Source organism: Lagopus leucura, unplaced genomic scaffold (assembly GCF_019238085.1).
Source record: "Lagopus leucura isolate 7727_CA_CO unplaced genomic scaffold, USGS_WTPT01 Super-Scaffold_100037, whole genome shotgun sequence".
NCBI lineage: Eukaryota > Metazoa > Chordata > Aves > Galliformes > Phasianidae > Lagopus > Lagopus leucura.
Window position 1 is genome coordinate 2,299,428 of NW_024962286.1, and position 17,919 is coordinate 2,317,346.

The 17,919-nt window shown below is 40.9% G+C and overlaps 2 protein-coding genes across 4 annotated transcripts in view; one reads left to right on the forward strand and one right to left on the reverse strand.

Annotated features, from left to right (window-relative positions):
- Positions 1-17,919, forward strand: part of MTOR (mechanistic target of rapamycin kinase) — a 61,446-nt gene that overhangs the window by 10,641 nt on the left and 32,886 nt on the right. For both annotated transcript variants that reach the window (XM_042883042.1, XM_042883043.1), the window contains exons 18-28: positions 36-165; positions 389-639; positions 2,528-2,614; positions 2,970-3,137; positions 3,376-3,488; positions 3,861-4,023; positions 4,269-4,361; positions 5,084-5,230; positions 6,029-6,171; positions 7,253-7,415; positions 7,559-7,704. In XM_042883042.1, coding sequence (XP_042738976.1) covers positions 36-165; positions 389-639; positions 2,528-2,614; positions 2,970-3,137; positions 3,376-3,488; positions 3,861-4,023; positions 4,269-4,361; positions 5,084-5,230; positions 6,029-6,171; positions 7,253-7,415; positions 7,559-7,704 — 1,604 coding nt within the window. The remainder of the gene's footprint in view (positions 1-35; positions 166-388; positions 640-2,527; positions 2,615-2,969; positions 3,138-3,375; positions 3,489-3,860; positions 4,024-4,268; positions 4,362-5,083; positions 5,231-6,028; positions 6,172-7,252; positions 7,416-7,558; positions 7,705-17,919) is intronic.
- Positions 8,920-14,813, reverse strand: ANGPTL7 (angiopoietin like 7). Of its 2 annotated transcripts, none has more exons than XM_042883046.1 (5): positions 14,258-14,813; positions 12,525-12,625; positions 12,012-12,206; positions 10,951-11,149; positions 8,920-10,426 (listed from the first exon to the last, which is right to left on the reverse strand). In XM_042883046.1, the coding sequence occupies exons 1-5, from the start codon at positions 14,634-14,636 to the stop codon at positions 10,257-10,259; spliced, it is 1,044 nt and encodes a 347-aa protein (XP_042738980.1). In that variant the 5' UTR covers positions 14,637-14,813; the 3' UTR covers positions 8,920-10,256. The 2 variants fall into 2 exon arrangements, with proteins under 2 accessions (XP_042738980.1, XP_042738978.1); XM_042883044.1 differs by having other exon boundaries at positions 12,525-12,628.

Consider the following 17,919-nt stretch of genomic DNA (forward strand, 5'->3'; position numbering starts at 1 on the left):
CTTCTGACAAATTTTCTTTGTTTCTCTTTTGTCAGGCTATTCGTGTGTTAGGGCTGCTGGGTGCTTTGGACCCCTACAAACACAAGGTGAACATTGGCATGATTGATCAGTCACGAGACGCTTCTGCTGTCAGCCTCTCGGAGTCCAAATCTAGCCAGGATTCTTGTAAGCATCTGGGGAAACATCTCTTTTGGTTTCTCTTCCAAGTGAATATACAAAGAGCTTCAGTATACAAACAAGTTGTGGCTTTTTTTTTTTGTTTATTTATTTTTCTTACCAGTTTATCTTCTCTTCTGAGCAAATTATTGTTGTACAAGGTGCTGTTGAAGTGCTATGGTATTGAAAAACATTTAATATATAGCTTCTGACATTGTCTTCTTTCTCCTAGCGGACTACAGTACCAGTGAGATGCTGGTGAACATGGGAAACCTCCCTCTGGATGAATTCTATCCAGCTGTCTCTATGGTGGCACTGATGAGAATTTTCCGAGACCAGTCCTTGTCCCAGCACCACACTATGGTGGTTCAGGCCATCACCTTTATTTTCAAATCCCTTGGACTGAAGTGTGTGCAGTTCCTGCCCCAGGTCATGCCAACGTTCCTTAATGTCATAAGGGTTTGTGATGGTGCCATCCGAGAGGTGTGTGCAATCCTTCCCTTGTTCCACTGCCTTAAAATAAGAATGCATTTAAAAGAGAAAGCAGCTGGCTTTGGGCATTGCTGTGCTGTGTGTTGCTGTTTAGCATGCTGCAGAAGTGAGGTACTGCTCTGCCTTTTCTTCCCTTGGACATTTGATGGAATATCCAGTGGAAACAAATGTTCTGCTTCTTATTGAAGCTTCTGAGCATAATCCTTATGTGGACAGTATCTCATTCTGGTGTTTCTTTTTGTTTATCAAGCTGTTTTTTTTTTTTCCCTAGGAAAACAGCTTGTGCAGCTCCCAGAGCTTTCAGTGATCTCTGCATTAGCACACTGTTGCAGTTATTAAATAGTAGAGGTAGATTCTTCAAGTTTCCAATAGAACTGTGTACTTTGGCACATCTGTGAGAAGGAAAATTCAATTTGTTCACATCCAGAGCAGCATGGACAGTAATTCCACAGTAGCATTTTCTCTTCCTTCCCACTTAATTTTCAGTTTTAGGAGGAAATGAAAATTGTGATAATTGGCCTAAGGTGGTGCATATGACCAGAGATGGCTGCTGTTTGCTAAGCTTTTTTCTCAGGCTGCTGAAAACAATCTCTAGGGTGGGAAGGGCTGTTTGTATGGGTTGTTGATACTGTGTTTTATAGGTGGGATGGGTGCTTCCTTAGCAGACTCCCAACCCTGCTGTAAAACCATTGTTTTCTCCCATACTGAACTACTACTCAGATTGGAAGGAAAAACTCTCTCAGTGTTCTGGGTTGGCCAAACTGAACGTGGCTGATGTAACTGCTTGAAAGCTGTGTAGTTGTGCACACCTATTAAAAATGTTCAGGTAAAAGAACATGGTGAAAGTGTACTGGGGACGAGAGCTGAGGTGGGTGCATGTGGCACTAAAGCCTAAAGGAAGCAGGTCCTTGTCCTGCATGTAAGCATGCTTTTTCAGCACACTCCAAACAAAGGCACAGCACAGGAGCTCAGCATTCGTTTTTGGTAAATGTGGGTATGCTGCTCTCACTAAAGAGGTTTGTGTTACTGTGTTGTGAAACTGTGTTTCTTCCTCACTTTTTGCACCTGTTGTCTTTGAGCTTCGCTTTCACTGCATTTTGACTGTAGTCTTCAAATACTGCATGAAGAAACTGTATTTAATATGTGATAATTTCCATATTCCTACTTTCCCTGGGGAAAAAAGGCTGTAAACATTTATTTTATGGACAAGGAGATTTTATCCGCATTATTTTATACCAATTTCAAAAATAAATTCATTGCCACAAGTGGGTGCGTAAGATTGTATTAGGGGAAAAGGAATTGCAAAATTGTCATAGTATACATGAATAAAATTGTCTCAAAGTTCTCTTATTATATCAAACATCATTAAAAAAAAAAAAAAAAGTGATATATTTGGCAATATATCAAGGAACAAACTCTCTTCCCCAGTGACTTTTCACCTGAATACCTTTTTGGGGATGGGAAGGAGTGCAGGAGTATCTTAAAATGTGTGCCAGTTTGGGTAACAGGCAGGGGGAAAGGTTAGGGGCTGTATTTTTGGAAGCATCCTTCAAATCTGAATTACACAACTCTGTCATAGTTGAAGTCTTGGCTTTTGTGCTTGCAAGTTTACTTTGGCACATCCTAATAAATTGCTTACCTAAATATCTATGTGCTTGACTGTATGAGGCTTGGAGCTCATAAAATTTTTGATGCAAGTAAAATAATTAAAAAACAAAAACCAAACACCACTGCACTGGAGCCACTAAGAATTTAGCCCCACTTCTTGAGCATATGCATGTTATCTGTTTGATAAATGAGCTTGTAAATTGCTTGTGAAACACAGTTCACTCTGGTGTTCAAATAACGACTTTGATCAGTACCTGTTTCTTCCTTCTAGTTCCTGTTCCAGCAGCTGGGGATGTTGGTGTCCTTTGTGAGAAGTCACATTCGGCCCTATATGGATGAAATTGTCACCCTCATGAGAGTGAGTGCAGTTTTTAAGACAGTCTTGTGCTGTTCAAAAACAGCTTTAACAGGAGGTGTTCTGAGTTCATAAATAAATGGCATTCACTTCATTTTCATGTACTGTTTGCAAACACATGGAGGTAAGGGAAATCAGTAGCCTGGAGGTTATTTTTAACAGCACTAAACATACTGGAGGCACTGAATGTTTTAAAAACAAACCAAATCTGCTCGCTTACATAACTATAAAGGAAGTGTAGGCCCTCCATACAGGCTTGGATTTGTTTAGACACTGCCTCCTATCATCTGCTTTTCTTGTAATCGGTACAACTTAGCTGAAGGAGAATTACTTAATTTTTTTCTGGTTTCTTCTGTAGGACTTCTGGGTCATGAACAACTCCATACAGAGCACAATTATCCTACTTATTGAGCAAATTGTGGTGGCTCTAGGAGGCGAGTTCAAGCTCTATCTGCCTCAGCTCATTCCTCACATGTTACGGGTCTTCATGCATGACAATAGTCAGAGTCGAATTGTCTCTGTCAAGGTGAGTGGGAAGCTACAATCTGCTGGGTTGGTTTGGGTACTGCCAAGGCAGGTGCAGGCTGTGTGCCTTCTTCTAGAAGGATTTCTGCTGCTTGTGTTGTGGGTGCAATGTTGGCAGTGGCTCGGGGTGAAGTACAGACAGTAGTCTCTTGAAAGCAAAAGGTCGAAGCAGCTTTTCTCTGGAGACTGATCTATTTAAAATTCATCGTTTTCTTTTTTTTTTTTTTTTTTTCCTCCAGCTATTGAATGCAATCCAGCTCTTTGGAGCTAATCTGGATGACTACCTTCATTTATTACTACCTCCCATTGTAAAGCTGTTTGATGCCCCAGATGCCCCAGTGGTGGCTCGCAAGTAAGCGTTAGTGCCTTCGCACTCTCTCTTTTTGGCTGTGACATCCCAGTTCCTCAGTGGTTTCCCTGGCCACACGTAGAGTGAAATAACTCTTAGTTTTCTGTGTTAAATCATGGCAGGCTGTTCTCAGTTGGACTTTGCAGCACTGTTATTTGTGTATAGACTATTAACTTTCTGTTCTCACCTGTCGGCATTCTAGTCACTTGCAAGCTGTCCTGCAAGTGATAGCTGTCTTAATGGTTTTGGTGATATTCTTCCCATTACTTCTGATGCTTAGGAGGTCTGAGCATGAATCACTTGCGTATTTTTTACATTCCATTTCTCCTGTTGTGTTGTGAAAGATTAGAAATCTTCTTTCTGCTGTGACTTTAGAGCTGCTCTTGAAACTGTGGACCGCTTGACAGAGTCTCTGGATTTTACTGATTATGCTTCACGAATTATTCATCCCATTGTGAGAACACTGGATCAGAGCCCAGAGCTACGAACAACTGCAATGGACACTCTCTCCTCTCTGGTATTCCAGCTGGGAAAGAAGGTAATGCACTTCTAAGGCTTACAGATGAGAGAATAGTCCAAAAGATCAAGGCTCTGAAGTTGAATATTTATGTTATAGTGTTTTGGGGTTTTTATATAGAACAGTCTTTCCATTTCTTAGTTGATTCTGGACTCGGGTATTGCTAAAGTAGACATTCACAATTGGTTTCTTATCAGATCAGTGAAACAAAGGTGGGATTTTATGCTCTTGTGAGTAACTGGTTTCTGATGTGTTCCCTTGTGCAGTACCAGATCTTTATCCCGATGGTAAACAAAGTTCTGGTGCGACACAGGATTAACCATCAACGCTACGATGTTCTTATCTGCAGAATTGTAAAGGTTAGTTGAAGTGTATATTGGTGTTTGCATAAAAGTACTTGAGGAATGTTTCCATGTTAATTTTGATGTAGCCGGGAGACTTCAAGATATTTGTAAAGTGAAGAGTAGTTGCTATCTTTATGTATGAAGTATATATCTGCAAGGAGTCTGAGATTGATTGGGAAAACTGTTGTCAAATGGTGTCAGTTACTTCCCACAGAAAAATCACTGCAAGTCCTAGATAAGAACTGAAATTTGTAGTCAGTATCATCACTTTTTCTTCCAGAGATTCTTACATGTGAATTTCCCCTACTTGTTTCCACAGAGTCAAGACCTAACAATGAGATAGCAAAGTCTCATTTTCTGTAGTAGGGCCAACATTTCAAAAACTCACTAACTGCTGTGTAATTCAGTATAGAACAAGCAGTGCATTGCTGTCCCGCACTGAGTAATGAGATGAGTAGAAATAAAGTGTTTGTTTTTGAAGTCAAGTTATTCTGCATTGGTGTATTATTTTGTCCTTTCATACTAGGAGTTATCTTAGTACAAAGTTATCTGAAGTATGAAAGGGCTATCATTCGAATTCACTGTAAACTGTAATAATCATTATTATGAAGCACAGTTGTTTGCTTCACAAACTGAGTTGTGAGGTTGGCTAATGCCCTGACCATCATCCATCTGATTTACAGAAAACTGCTTGTATCTGTGTAGGTGTGATCCTCACTGTGAACTGTTCATTGTAGGGTTATACTCTTGCTGATGAAGAGGAGGATCCTCTGATTTATCAACATCGGATGTTGAGAAGCAACCAGGGAGAAACCTTGGCCAGTGGTCCTGTGGAAACAGGTCCTATGAAGAAATTACATGTTAGCACCATCAACCTGCAGAAGGTAAAGCTGGAGCACTGCACAGAATGATGGAGAAGCTATTATGTCTAAACTAAGCAGTTTGTTCAGTGCATCCGCATATTTGTTTACTTCTCTTTTACTTTTTCTTTTCTGTTGCTAGCTTTGCATAAGCACAAGGTCAAGGTAGTGTTGGAGAATCCCTTCAAAATCAGAGGGTGCTAAGGGACTTACAGATAGGAGCAGCTGCGCTATCTGGCCGTTAAAAACTGAAGTAATCTTGATGCTTTCTCCTTATATGAAGTAGTAAGAAGAGTTCTTTGATTAAAAGGAATCATCTGTAGTTTCTAGAGGCATCTACTTCAGAGCCTCTGCTTTTTTCTAATCAACCACTGCCCTCATATCTTACTGTTTATTGTATTCTCTTCAAGCTGCTGTAGAACTTAATAGCTACATTAATTTAATCAGTAAATGTTTGCAGCATTCAGCACAGTATCAGGATGGATAGGCTTCAAAATGCTGGACTTAAAAATGTAATTCTAAATGCTTTAAGTATTTTTAAGCTGATGTTTCAACAGTAGCTTCAGCTCTTGATGGGTTTTTGCAGGGAAAGAATTATCAATGTTAAATATTTGTTGTGACAAGAATGAATTTCTTAGAAATAAGACTGATCTACCGCGAATTATTTGGTAACTGTAAATGGATTTCAGAGAATTGGAAAGGGAATCTCAGAAATAGATTTGGAGTTATGAAGAAGTAATGCTTCCTTTTGATGGATTTCTTCTGCTTTTGGACTGTGCTCTGTTTAGATTGGTAGTTAAATTGTTTTGCTTTGTACTGCAGGCCTGGGGAGCAGCAAGAAGAGTCTCCAAAGATGACTGGTTGGAATGGCTAAGAAGACTCAGTCTGGAGCTGCTGAAGGATTCCTCCTCACCATCCTTGCGCTCATGCTGGGCCCTGGCTCAGGCATATAATCCTATGGCTCGGTACATTAATTATGTCTTTTTCAGGTCACTTGAAATTGCAGATGCAAGCCAGAGGTTATAAGGAAAAAGAAAGTTTCTTAAAAGCTCTTAGGTTCTGTAAATAGAGTTCCTGGGACAAATGAAATAGTTGGCAACTTGATTTCATTTCCAGCCTTTGCACTTGGCAGCTCCACGATGTGCACAAAATCTTCAGTGGAATTCTGTGTATTAGTCTAGAAATAACATAAGACACATAAAAGTGGGACTGGAGTATGAAATAGTCTCATGGGTCTGTTGTGGGTGAATAAAAATTCCATAGAGTGGAGTAAGCTGCTGTACTTGCTTGCAGCCAGAATGTCTGGAGAAGCGTAGAGTTTCTGTAAGCAGTTGCCCAGTTATCTCTTCATTACGATAGACACTTGTCATCTCAGTACATAAGAATCTGGCTACTGCTGATAGGGAAGTGTTTGCCCTGGTTTAATTTTATGTTACAGTGAGCTTTGTCACTTAGGAAATTGAAAAAGAAAGAGTGTGATAAAAGGTCAGCACTTCCTAGGTAGACAGATAATGCTCCTGTCCTCCATACATCCTTGCAAATGCATCACAAATCCATTTCACAGGATTTCTTCAGAGCACTAATAGTGACAAGGGCAGTCGCTGTCTTTTTCATCACCATTCCTTCTCCCTCCCCAAGATTTGCCACTAATGCAATCTCCAGCTGTTGCAGTCCTCTAGTGAGTTCAGAAAGTGTCTGTGCACATCTGGTGAAATGCCCAATTATTTTCACAGTATTCATTTGTAACCGAAGTCAAATGAGGCCTCATCCTTTGTCACATAAAAGCTGCTCTGAAGATTAGTTCTAGCCTAAAATACTTACTAGCAAATGATAGTAGTATCTCTTACTATCATATTGTCTCATCCTATTATGTATTTTTATAATGTAGGTCTCAGTATTTGGTACAGAAGCTGCTTTTGTAAAAGCTAACCGCTGTGTTTCACAGGTGGATACAGATATGCTGTTTGTAGCTATCTTTGCTTGCTGTCAAATACTCTCTTTCTCACGAGTAATCTTTTTTCTTTTCTTTTTTTTTCCTCTCTTCAGAGATCTCTTCAATGCTGCTTTTGTTTCATGTTGGTCTGAACTGAATGAAGACCAGCAGGATGAGTTGATCCGAAGCATTGAATTGGCCCTGACTTCTCAGGACATTGCAGAGGTCACTCAGACACTGCTGAACTTGGCAGAATTCATGGAACACAGCGACAAGGTAGGCACGCTGTCAAGCTTTCTAACACTGGGTAGTTGGCAGGTGTCTAGTGCATAGAAAGGACGTGAAGAGTTCATGCATACTTTCTCTCTCACTTTTTTTTTATTTAATTAACTTTCTTTTGATGTATGTGCTCTACCCAGGGTCCACTGCCGCTGAGAGATGATAATGGCATTGTCCTCCTGGGGGAGAGAGCAGCCAAATGCCGAGCCTATGCCAAGGCTCTTCACTACAAGGAGCTGGAATTTCAGAAGGGTCCCACTCCAGCCATTCTAGAGTCTCTTATCAGGTAGGACCACAACTGATGAGATTTTTTTGCTCCCACATCACTTCGCAATTTAGGAAACTATAAAGATGAATATGGACAGTTGTTAGAATTTCAGTATCTACCACAAGTCTCTGTTGTAGGCTTACCTTCTCTAGCTTGCTGATGTACACTCCTGACTGCTAAATTCTGCTACAGGAAGCTGAGAAGGTGGGGATAGTTCTGATTTCCTCCCTTATACCTTCAAGTTCAGCATGGGGCTATTTGGAGTGGCTTTAACATAAATGAAAGAGACTTCTATACCTACAAATAAATAAGCCAGAACAGCTGAAGCTTTTGACTAAGATTTCTAGTCAAATTCTACTCTTCTGGCTTAGGTAGACTTCATTCTTCATATATCAAATTGAACACAGTGTATTGAATGGGGTAGTGTACTGTCCTGAGCTTTGTCAACAAAAATCATGGAATCATACAAGGGCCTGATTTGAAAAGGACCTCAAAGATTATTTAGTTTCAACCCCCCTGTCTGGAATACATGCACAGTTAGTAACAAAGCAGAGGAAGCTACTGTGAATGTTCTGAAGAAGAGTGGTCTCGTGGCTTCTTGAGAGTCTTTCCATTTTCATCTTGCAGTTGCTTTGTTCTGCTGTCTCAGAGTTCAAAAGCCTGACTTCAGAGTGTGCCCACAGAAACACTAGAACAAAGTGTCACTCACTGTAGGAACAGAAGTTCTGCTAAAGTGATTTCTTTAGATTTCTTTCTTTTAAGAGAGATTATAACTTTGGATCCATATTGTTATAATTTCAGGAGGCTTTCTGCCATTGCACTGTGGTGTACCCTTCTCTGCCTACCAGCAGTTCTGTTTAATAATACACCTCTTGGCTTCAGAACTCTGAAGGGTTTGGATTTGGTACTAAACAACACATTTTCAAACATGAATCTCTTTCTTATCCTTTTATCATTAATGCTCCCATCTGATATCGACAGGTTGATTTTGGTTAAACAAAAATTGGCTTTATCTGTATGCTGTCATTTTTCAATCCTTGTAACTCCTTGGAGTTTGCTTCCTTGTTCCCTCCCCACCTTGCTCCCAGCTTCTATTTGATTTGTTTCATTTGTCCTTTTATTTTTCTGAGGAAAAGATACAGAATTCAGTGTGTCAGTTGTGGTCAGTTGTGCAGTTATTTCTTTGTGCACCACAAAGCAAGTTAAGGAGCAAAGAGTTGAAATAAATCAAGATTAAAAATGAAAGGCAATTTATTAGAAATCTTAAAGTTTAGAAATCTTTCAAATCCTCTTTCTACACCACAGTTAAAATGGTTCCAGCTATAGTTCCATGCAGCTGAAATTTATAGTATGAATAGTCAAACATTTAATAATCAAACATACATAAAGCAATTTCTGACACTTCTATCTCCATTTTCATATGAGACCAAACAATTTAAATTAGATTCAAGTCCTCTTTAAGGTGAATAAAAATAGATATATTAAATATAACTATCTTTTCCAACATATTCAAACAAGAGTATGGCTATGGGAGGAGTCTTTTTTTAATGTTATTTGCAACACTGTGTTATAAAAGGGAGAAACAAGATACTGATTTTCAACATAACATCTCCAGTTCACTTTCAGTAGGAAGATCTTCAGAACAAATGTGGATATTTCTCAGCGTATGAAGTGTGATTTAATAACTTGGGTTCTCTGGTGTGTAGTAGTGTTTTGCTTTAGGATACAGTGGTTTCAGGTGTGGGAGTGGGGTTGGTTGGCTGGGTCTTTATTTTTGCTAACTTGCTGTTTTCTTATTTTCTTACTGCCTTATAGAACACTTCTATATCCTAACACGAACATAATTTGGTGGTGGCCTGAAATGTTGCAATCTAGTTTTATCAGGCTTTAGGAATAAGTATTGTATAGGATATGGGATAAATCCTTTCTCCATGCACTGTCTGCTGTGTGCAGCTGTCTGTGGGGACAGCAGCAGGAGATGGCAGTAAAACTTCAGGAGAGAACCTGCACAATGTTAGCTTATGGAGAACGTTTGGGCTTTGTTCTTCCTTCTGTGGGGATGTAAGCTGAAAAAAGGTACATCAAGAACACTTCAGTTTGGTGATTTGGTTTGAGACCAATATGTTGCTTTTGTGATTGGAATCCCTCTTGAAAGGAGCTAAGCAGCAATACTTACACTTGACAGATGGAATGGGAACAAGGAGGCTTTCTTTTTGCAGTCCCTGCCTAACTGATCAGTACAACCCACGAGTTGCAATGCTAGTGAAAACACACCAGGAAGTTTTCTGAAGGTGCTGTAAGCGCAGGAGATGTTTTGCCTTTTGTTCTAACCTATTCTAACACAGTATTTATCCCTTTAGAAAGAATCTTCAGAGGAGGAGATAAGTGTGAGCCCTGATAACACTGGTGGCTGTATCTGGTGTTTGGTGTGCCTTAGTGACTCTGTGTGTACATACTGTGCATGTTTTGCACATACTAGATGAAGTGGACAGTTAATTGGTGGGAGTTGTCAGTTGCCCACCTTCTCTATAGTGGCATCATGTAGCTGTGTGATCAGGGATTGATTTCCTCTATGGTTTGAAGTCCTCTGGCCGGATCTTCATCTCAACCCGTTTTAGGGAATAGGTTGAGCCATGCCATCCATACCAGGTGATACCATCCATGTTTTTGGTGTGTTCTCCTTTGCGGTAGTAAACCCCGTTCAGGTTGGAATCTGTGCAGCAGTTGTACCAATATCCACCTTTTCAGAAAACAAATGAATAGGTTCTCAGTCAGCCACTTATTTAAAAACAGGTATGTGTTGTACTAATAATCATGATGGAATTATTGCTCTGTTCTAAAGAAATTGCCCAGAATGCTGTATTTAATTCTTAGAGTCTGTGGCCCTGATAGATGGTATTACAGGTAAATTCAAAACTTAACATAAATACTGAATGCACAAATGCTTAAAAGTTAAAGAGACAGTTTAGTCTGTTAGTTTTTCATTTATTTGCTCGTTCCTCTCAGAGTATTTCTTTGCCTTCTTTCTGACTGAGTGCATAGGCAATGAATTTCCTAGCATGGACATCTGGCGGCCTTTAGAAAGGGCTTCTGGGCTCTGTGGCTAAAATGCATTATTTTATTTAGATGGATATCAGCAGTTTTTATTTACACATCACATGGGTTTGAACAGAAAGTGAAAAAATGAAGGGCAAGAAGCAGAGGAGACAGTGATCTTTGTGACAGAGTCTCGTGTGCTCAACAAGCTCACTGGGGGCAGTTTACCTTTACGGAACTGGGCACAGTCATCCACACACTTGTCGTTATCTTTGTCCTTTGTGCTGAAGGCTGTGTTGTTGTGGTACCTCAGGGAGTCACGTCCTGTGTTGCCAGTGTAGTTGCCCACAAAAAGACGGTAGCTGTTTAATTCATTGCTCAGGGTGAACTGCTTGTATTGTGCGTAGCGTATGTTACCTTCCCAGTCCTGTCATAAACAGTGAGGAAGAAATAATTCCTATTAGAATGGTTACAAAAAGACTGTGTGGCCTGTTTTTACATACAGTGCATGTTGCAAGTCTGTTCTGTGTCCTTTCTTATGAGTCTTCTCCATCTCAGGAACAGGTTGATGGAACAAAGAAGGCAAAGAAACTTTCCAGGGCAAAATACCATGTTTCCAAGTCTCTGCACTGGTATCAAACAGTATGTATGGAAACCTGGTTTGTAGCTCTCACATCCAGCAGACTCCTTTGATAGTGTGCAGCCTCAAGTCTCTTTTTTTTTTTTCTCTGAAAGAGCAACTTCTAGACATAAAGCCTTGCAGCTCACTTCTGTTTTGCTTATCCCATCCCTCAAAGCAATTGTGCTGACTGTAAGCTAACCCAAACCAGAACCAAGCCCTAAGGAGACTGTAGAAATCACTTTTTGGGTAATGCAGTGCAAACTAACTTGTGCATGAACCAGAAAGAATTGCTGCAAGGTAGAAGACTTGGCCTCAAAATCTTTGATTCCTGAGTGAATGTTTAAATCTGCAGTGGTAGCAGTTTGATCTGTCTGCAGAGGATCATAGAGGGTTCTCTAGAGCTCACGTTACTGAAGACACAGACTACGTGGAGTTTGAAGTTGTAACCTTGATTTTTTGCTTGCTGGAGATCATGGTTCTACTTTGTCCTTGAATCTGTCACTGGGTCCATCCTGCTTCCTACTTATAATTAAAGCATGCACATTCCTTGAGCCTTCTATTACAATAAGAGATGGTGTCTGCTTTGGAAGAACTGCTCCATACAAAACAAAACACCAAAACAACAGCCAACAACCTTTGGTTGCTGAGGTGGAGAGCTTTTAATTACCTCCAACTCTACCCGCAGAACAGTGGGACGCCGTGAAAGTCGGTAGATGTTTTCATTTCCCAGCCAAAAATCTCCCCGAATGTTGCCAAATCCATCCCTGTATTGTTTCCAGTCCCTATTGAAAGATGTCAGACCAACTTTACGCCTCTGAATGATTGTCCAGCCACCTCCATCTGTCTCCATGTCACAGAACACCTAGAAGAGGAAAAGTGCAGTGCTTATTGGGAGACATAGGAAGTTTGTTTTCAGCTGAAACAAGACAAGAAACAGCACTGTTCCAGCTTTCACAAGTTGGAGAACTTCCTGTTTTATTTAAAAAGAATTGGAACAAAAAAATCCACTGTTATCTAAACACCTTACAGTTTGCCCTCCAATGCACTTTCCTCCCAGATTTCCCTATGTAAAGATGCTGGCTCAAAGTGCAGGGCATCATAACTCACTATGTGCTCTCTTTCTTTTCTGTATTATATTTCAGAAAGCACTTAATGTTTGTTGTGTACATTACATCCTTACCTCCAGATCTGGACTCCCCAGAAATTCATCAGGAGGTAGCTTGTAAACACCAGAGATGCGATAGTTCCTCTGATAAAGTGATGAGCAGTCATAGACAGCATCTACTTGAATTAAAACCATAAAGTAAGAACCTGAGCTGTGAGAATAATGCCCCCTTCCCCCTGAGTCTGCTTTCTTAAAGCTTAATTTGTAGTATGAGAGATAATTAAGAAGAATTAAGGAAGAAGACTTCCTACAAGTCTGTTTATCTGAAATGGTCCAAAGAGAGGTCTTTACTCCTTTTCACATTGCTACTGTACATGTTTGTGCTGAAAGGTAAGAAGCTGTATTTGCTGTCCCCTTCCAATAGTAAAGCCTTCTCCAGTAGAATGGATGGGCCTGCAGCCAGGTGCTTCTTTGGCTGTGTGCTTGAGCAGGTTAGCTGAGTTTGTGGGTGAGGCGTGTTAGCTCAGCTCTTTCTGCACTGGAGCTGTGACAGCCAGTGGCTTTTAGCTGCAGTCAATCTCTGTGAGCCTCCTTTCTCCCTGTGCAGGAGCTGACTCAGTGCTGGTGATGTGCACTGCTTCTGAAGAAGATAAGCTAACTGAAGCAAGGCTTTACCTGTTCTGACAGATTTTTAGTACAGACTCAATGTGTCTCACCTGGTGTAGTCAGACACGCTTGCATTAAATACCCTCTGGGCTAGTTTCTTGTGTGTTGTTAATATTTTTTTTCTGTGCTTTTACTATGGCTCCAGTGAATTTAGTTCATGGTGAAATCTCTAAGACCTGCTGGAAGCAGTGAGTGGTGTGTGAAAGCTGAGCAACTCAAATGTTCTGAAAGCAGAATTTAGTAAATAGATTTAGAAGTTTTTCCTTTGCATTTTAAAAAAAAACCAAAATGTGTGTATGTGTTTATTTTTTTTTATTTATTTTTTTTTTCCTGCAAATTCAATCATCCTGGGCAATAACAGTCTAAAAGAAATCTTAAGCTTGTTGAAATCAATTTCTCTTTAAGATAAAAGCCAGCAGAAACTGAATGACACTTTCTTCTAGAAATTGCTGTACAGGTAGCTGAACTACAAAATGCACCTGCATTCCACATTACAAGCCTGTGCAATTGCTGTGTGCATTGAAATCTTCCCCTAGGGAAGAGAGAATTCTGAGTGATCTAAATGTGTTTTGGCTGGGCATGTATCACCACTTACATGTTGCATCATCTGCACCTTTTGAATTTTGAAGAATCATCATTCAAATAATGGATTGGGTCTCTTACTCTTGCTCAGAGATCATCATAAAGATGCAATTACAAATCTACAGTAATGCTTGGAAAGCATTTCCTATTGCTTTACCAACTTCTGGTCCCCTGTCAGCACTGTGAACTCAAAGGATGTCACTGCCAGAGCCATTTCCTCCCTGAGCCAGCTTTTTTTTTTTGGATTGGTGCTTCAGTGCTCAGAAAGTAAGGTGACTTACTGAATTAATCACTGAACTAACACATCATCTGTTCAGTTTTTCCACTTCCTGGTAGCAAGCATGCAGGCATTAAAATACAGCTGGATCTCTGGACTTTTGACATGAAGTCAAATAGCTTTTTTCCTGAGGATCACCTGCCTACAGAAGTATTTTAAGCAGATGTATTCAGTACGCAGCCTGGATAAGCACGTTAGTGGGACATGCTAGCATTAAGAACTAATGTTAGTTCATTCTGTGCATTAAGATGTGCAGCTGGGAGCTTGGAGACTCCCTCCTTACCAGCCGAAGTCTGCGTGACCGTCTGAGCTGCCTGCAGTTGCATGATATCTATCTGGTTGTTCATTTCGGAGTACTTGCTCTCAGCATCAATGAGGCGGGACTCCATCTGCTTGGTGCTTCCTTCCAGCTCCATCACCTGCATGACCACGTTCACCCAGTCACCTTCCTGCTTCTTGCTCAGCTCCTGCAGCATTCTGCTCAGGTTGGCTACTTGCAACTTGAGCTCTTTAATCTCATCGCAGCATCCCGTCATCTTGGACTGTACGTTCCCATTGATCGTCCTCCTTTTAGGAGGCTTCTGCAGCAGTGCTGGATAGACAGCAACAGACACAGTGATAATGCAGAGCCATGCCAGCTGAACAGTGGATCTTGCTGGCATTTTTTGCTTACAGCAACAGAAAACTCCCAGCTGACTGCGGGCAGTCTGAGTGCAGCTGGGGTATGTATGAAACTTGCTGCAAGTGCTGCAGCAGAATGGTACCTAGCTTTCTTCCAATGAAGTGAGCCTGTGAAGGTGGAGCCTGAAGAATCAGCCTTTTTTCAGACCCCTCCTGTCAGAGTTTGAGCTTTCTAAGTCTCTCTCAAAGCATCTTAAATACGTTTTTTCTGTTTACTTCCACCCCCTAAAACTATGTGAAGCTTTCTGGCCCCTCCCAGTTCATCTGTTTGTATCAGGTATTTACGGGGTGAAATTGGAACAGGTTTCAGCCAAGGAAGGTTGGGATGTGCAAGAGAGACTTCACACTACTTCAGGACAGAACTGAGAGGGAGAGGGCTAGGAAATGAGGAAAGTTTCCAGTAATTTTTGCCTATTGGATTCTAGCCCTCTTGGTGACTAACTCTGGTACTTCAATAACGTGAAAGCCTTGAAGGTGCAGGATGTGAAAAGTCTGTTCTAACAGGATAGGGTTGGGTTTTTTTGTTTTTTTTTTTTTTGAAAGTTCAAGGAAGGTAACTCCCTAGAAAGTACCCAGAGCTGCAGAATAGCTGCTAGCATACTGTTCAGCAGTTGCAGGCACAGAGTTATTACTCCCCACAGTATTCTATAATGTTCTATAGTTTAGAATAATTAATTCTAAATTCATTTGTTAGCATCTAGTTCTAATCTCTCTGGACACTCTTGTCTTAGGAGTGCTTGTTTGTGGGCTGCAATGCTGTTCTTTTTAGAGATGGGAGATCTAAGGGTGAGGTGCACAGTAGTCTGCAAAACAGGTAAATCGAACCCCATGCTTTTGTGCATGGTGGACGAGCAAGAGAACATTAATGCTGAAAGGTGATCTAACTGAAGTTGACAAGTGATGTGTTTTTTACAGCAAGCAGTCAGTCTAACTCTAGTGTTATGGAGGCCAGTTTATTGATAAGGCATTAAGAGAAGGATGACCTGTGGGTAATTAAAACATCCAGAGTTAGATAAAGTGTAAGTCTTTAGACCTCCAGGATATAAGTCAAGCATCAGCTGGGTGAGATCCCAAGACTTCCCTTCTCCTTCTGTATCCTTTAATAGCTAAAAAGTTGATAATAGTTGTCTGATTCCAAAACAGAAGTTTCATCTGTGGTGTTACCTTTTGCTGAAGGTCCACAGCTTTTCTTCTAGGTCCTCATGGATCAATTTTTACTGCACAGGCAAACTGCCCTGCAATTGCCATATGTGTGGGTTATTCTCTCTCTGCAAGCTTCTGATTGTGAAAATTGGCAAAGATAAGCTACAAATGAAGGGCTAAATGACTCGTCTGCTCCTGGGGTAAATGCCATGAAAGTTCTCGGTGTCCAAGAAAACAAAATGAAGCTAATCTTGCTCTTTTTGTGAAGAAAATGAGAATAAACACAGCAGAGGCATATTATCCCATCTCAAATTCTTTTGCTGGTCCAAAGCAGCTGCAGGATTTTGTTTAATTAAGATTAGAAAAGCCTTGGTGATCTCCCATTTGCTTTTAGAGAAATGGGAAACAACATCTAGCTGGTACAGCTTCTCCTCCTTTGTTACACTTCTAGCTAGGTGCTTCCTGTCTGTCTCTGATTTGCAGCACAACTGGCAAATAGCTTTTCTGCAGAACAGAAATGAGACTCCTCACCCTTCACCAGGGTGCAAAGATTTAGGAAGGTGAAAGATCAAAGCACTGAAGAGGCAGAATATGTTAAAGAGGAAGAAGCAGATCAGAGTTAGAGGTCTCCAAACAGTCAGCATGGGTGCCTTGTGCTGCACTGTGGGTAACTACCTGTGTGCTGTACTTCAGACAGAAGCCCTGCAGGCTGCAGTACAGGTGAGGCTGCTGCGTGGTGTTGCTGACCTGAGATATCACAAGAGACAGATGTAAGAACTCTGATTGAAGCACAGAGGACACCTCTATTTACAACAGATCGTTGGCTTCAGTCATGTTGTTGTCATGGGCATTCCAGAAACCTTCCATTGCAAAATTGCTTTTATACTTCAGACCAGAGAGTGCCACTGCACGCAGATGAAAGCCTGACCTTTTTGTTCTGTCTCTAATCCTGTCTGAGCCCTCTTCCAGCTGGAGCTTCTGCCATTCCCAGGGGCAAATTCTTCTCAGGCTGCCTGCGATGAGAAACATGTTTTTGTGGAAGCTGGAACAAAGAGCAGGACAAGCCTGACTCTGGCTTCCCTACCCCAAAAAGCCACCCTGCTAATATCCCAATCTTGTTATGTAGGACTCTGATCCTCTGTGCTGCTTCTCCATCTTACAATAACTCTTCTCTTTGCCTCGTACGGTCTGAATTCCCCACACTCATGCTTGTGTCACATGGAGCAGATCTGGAAAAGAGTAACCATTGTCCTTGTGTTCCCCTTGATTAAAGTTTTGGAAGTGTCTAGGATTCAGCCAAGCTCCATGTTGCATCCAGATGTTACAAAACAGTGCAGAAATGCTTCTGAATCCCTTTTCTAAACTATGTAATTGAAAATGAGCCAGCCAGGGCTTTGTTTCAGATTCAGTCTCTGAACTGTATAGCCTAATTCTGGACATCTTTCTGTTACGTACTTTGGTTTTCCTGAGATGATGCTACTTTGTTCTGTCATTTTGATCTCTGTAAGGTGCAACTGGCATTATGCAGGATTGGAAAAGCACAAATCTGCACATCTGTCACTGCTTTTGAGGGAGTATTAAGGGAGATTTAGGCAGACATCTCTGTTGGCAGAGGCCTTATCCTTAAAGGAATTTGAGTTTTTTGTGTGTTTGAGTGTTGAATCTCTCCCTGTTGCATAGAAAGTAGTAGTCTGTTACACGTGTCAGTGTAAGTTATTGCCAGATAAGATCAGCTGTAGAAGTTGAGCCTATAGGAAATAATTCTGAACTTAAATTACTTAAAATAGGGCCCTAATTTCAAGTTGAATTTTGGAAAGTGGCACAGCTATGGGCATAACTAAAGAGAAACTGGTTCCCTGGCAGCTGTGTAGGTCCGGGTCCAATTTTTGACTTTCCCTTGACACTGATAGAGAAATCCAGTCTGAAATTCATTGTCCTACCTTTCTTTCATTATATTTTGTATTTGGAGGTACTCTGCTATGCAGTAGCTAAAAAGATGATATCTTAAGGTCAAGAGCATGAGGCGAATTCTTTCTAACTTCCTTAAGGATGTTAGGTTTGAAGTGGCTGGCAGGATTAATATAAATATCAGTGGTTAGCACACACCTCGAGGTGTTGGTT

Bases quoted from the DNA above. Each gene is read 5' to 3' on its own strand.
- ANGPTL7 (XM_042883044.1), bottom strand. From the start codon at position 14,636: ATGCCAGCAAGATCCACTGTTCAGCTGGCATGGCTCTGCATTATCACT. The intron at 12,629-14,257 runs GTAAGGAGGGAG...TTTTAATTCAAG, and splicing joins GGTCACGCAGACTTCGGCTG to TAGATGCTGTCTATGACTGC. The intron at 12,207-12,524 runs GTAAGGATGTAA...TTCCTCTTCTAG, and splicing joins TGGGGAGTCCAGATCTGGAG to GTGTTCTGTGACATGGAGAC.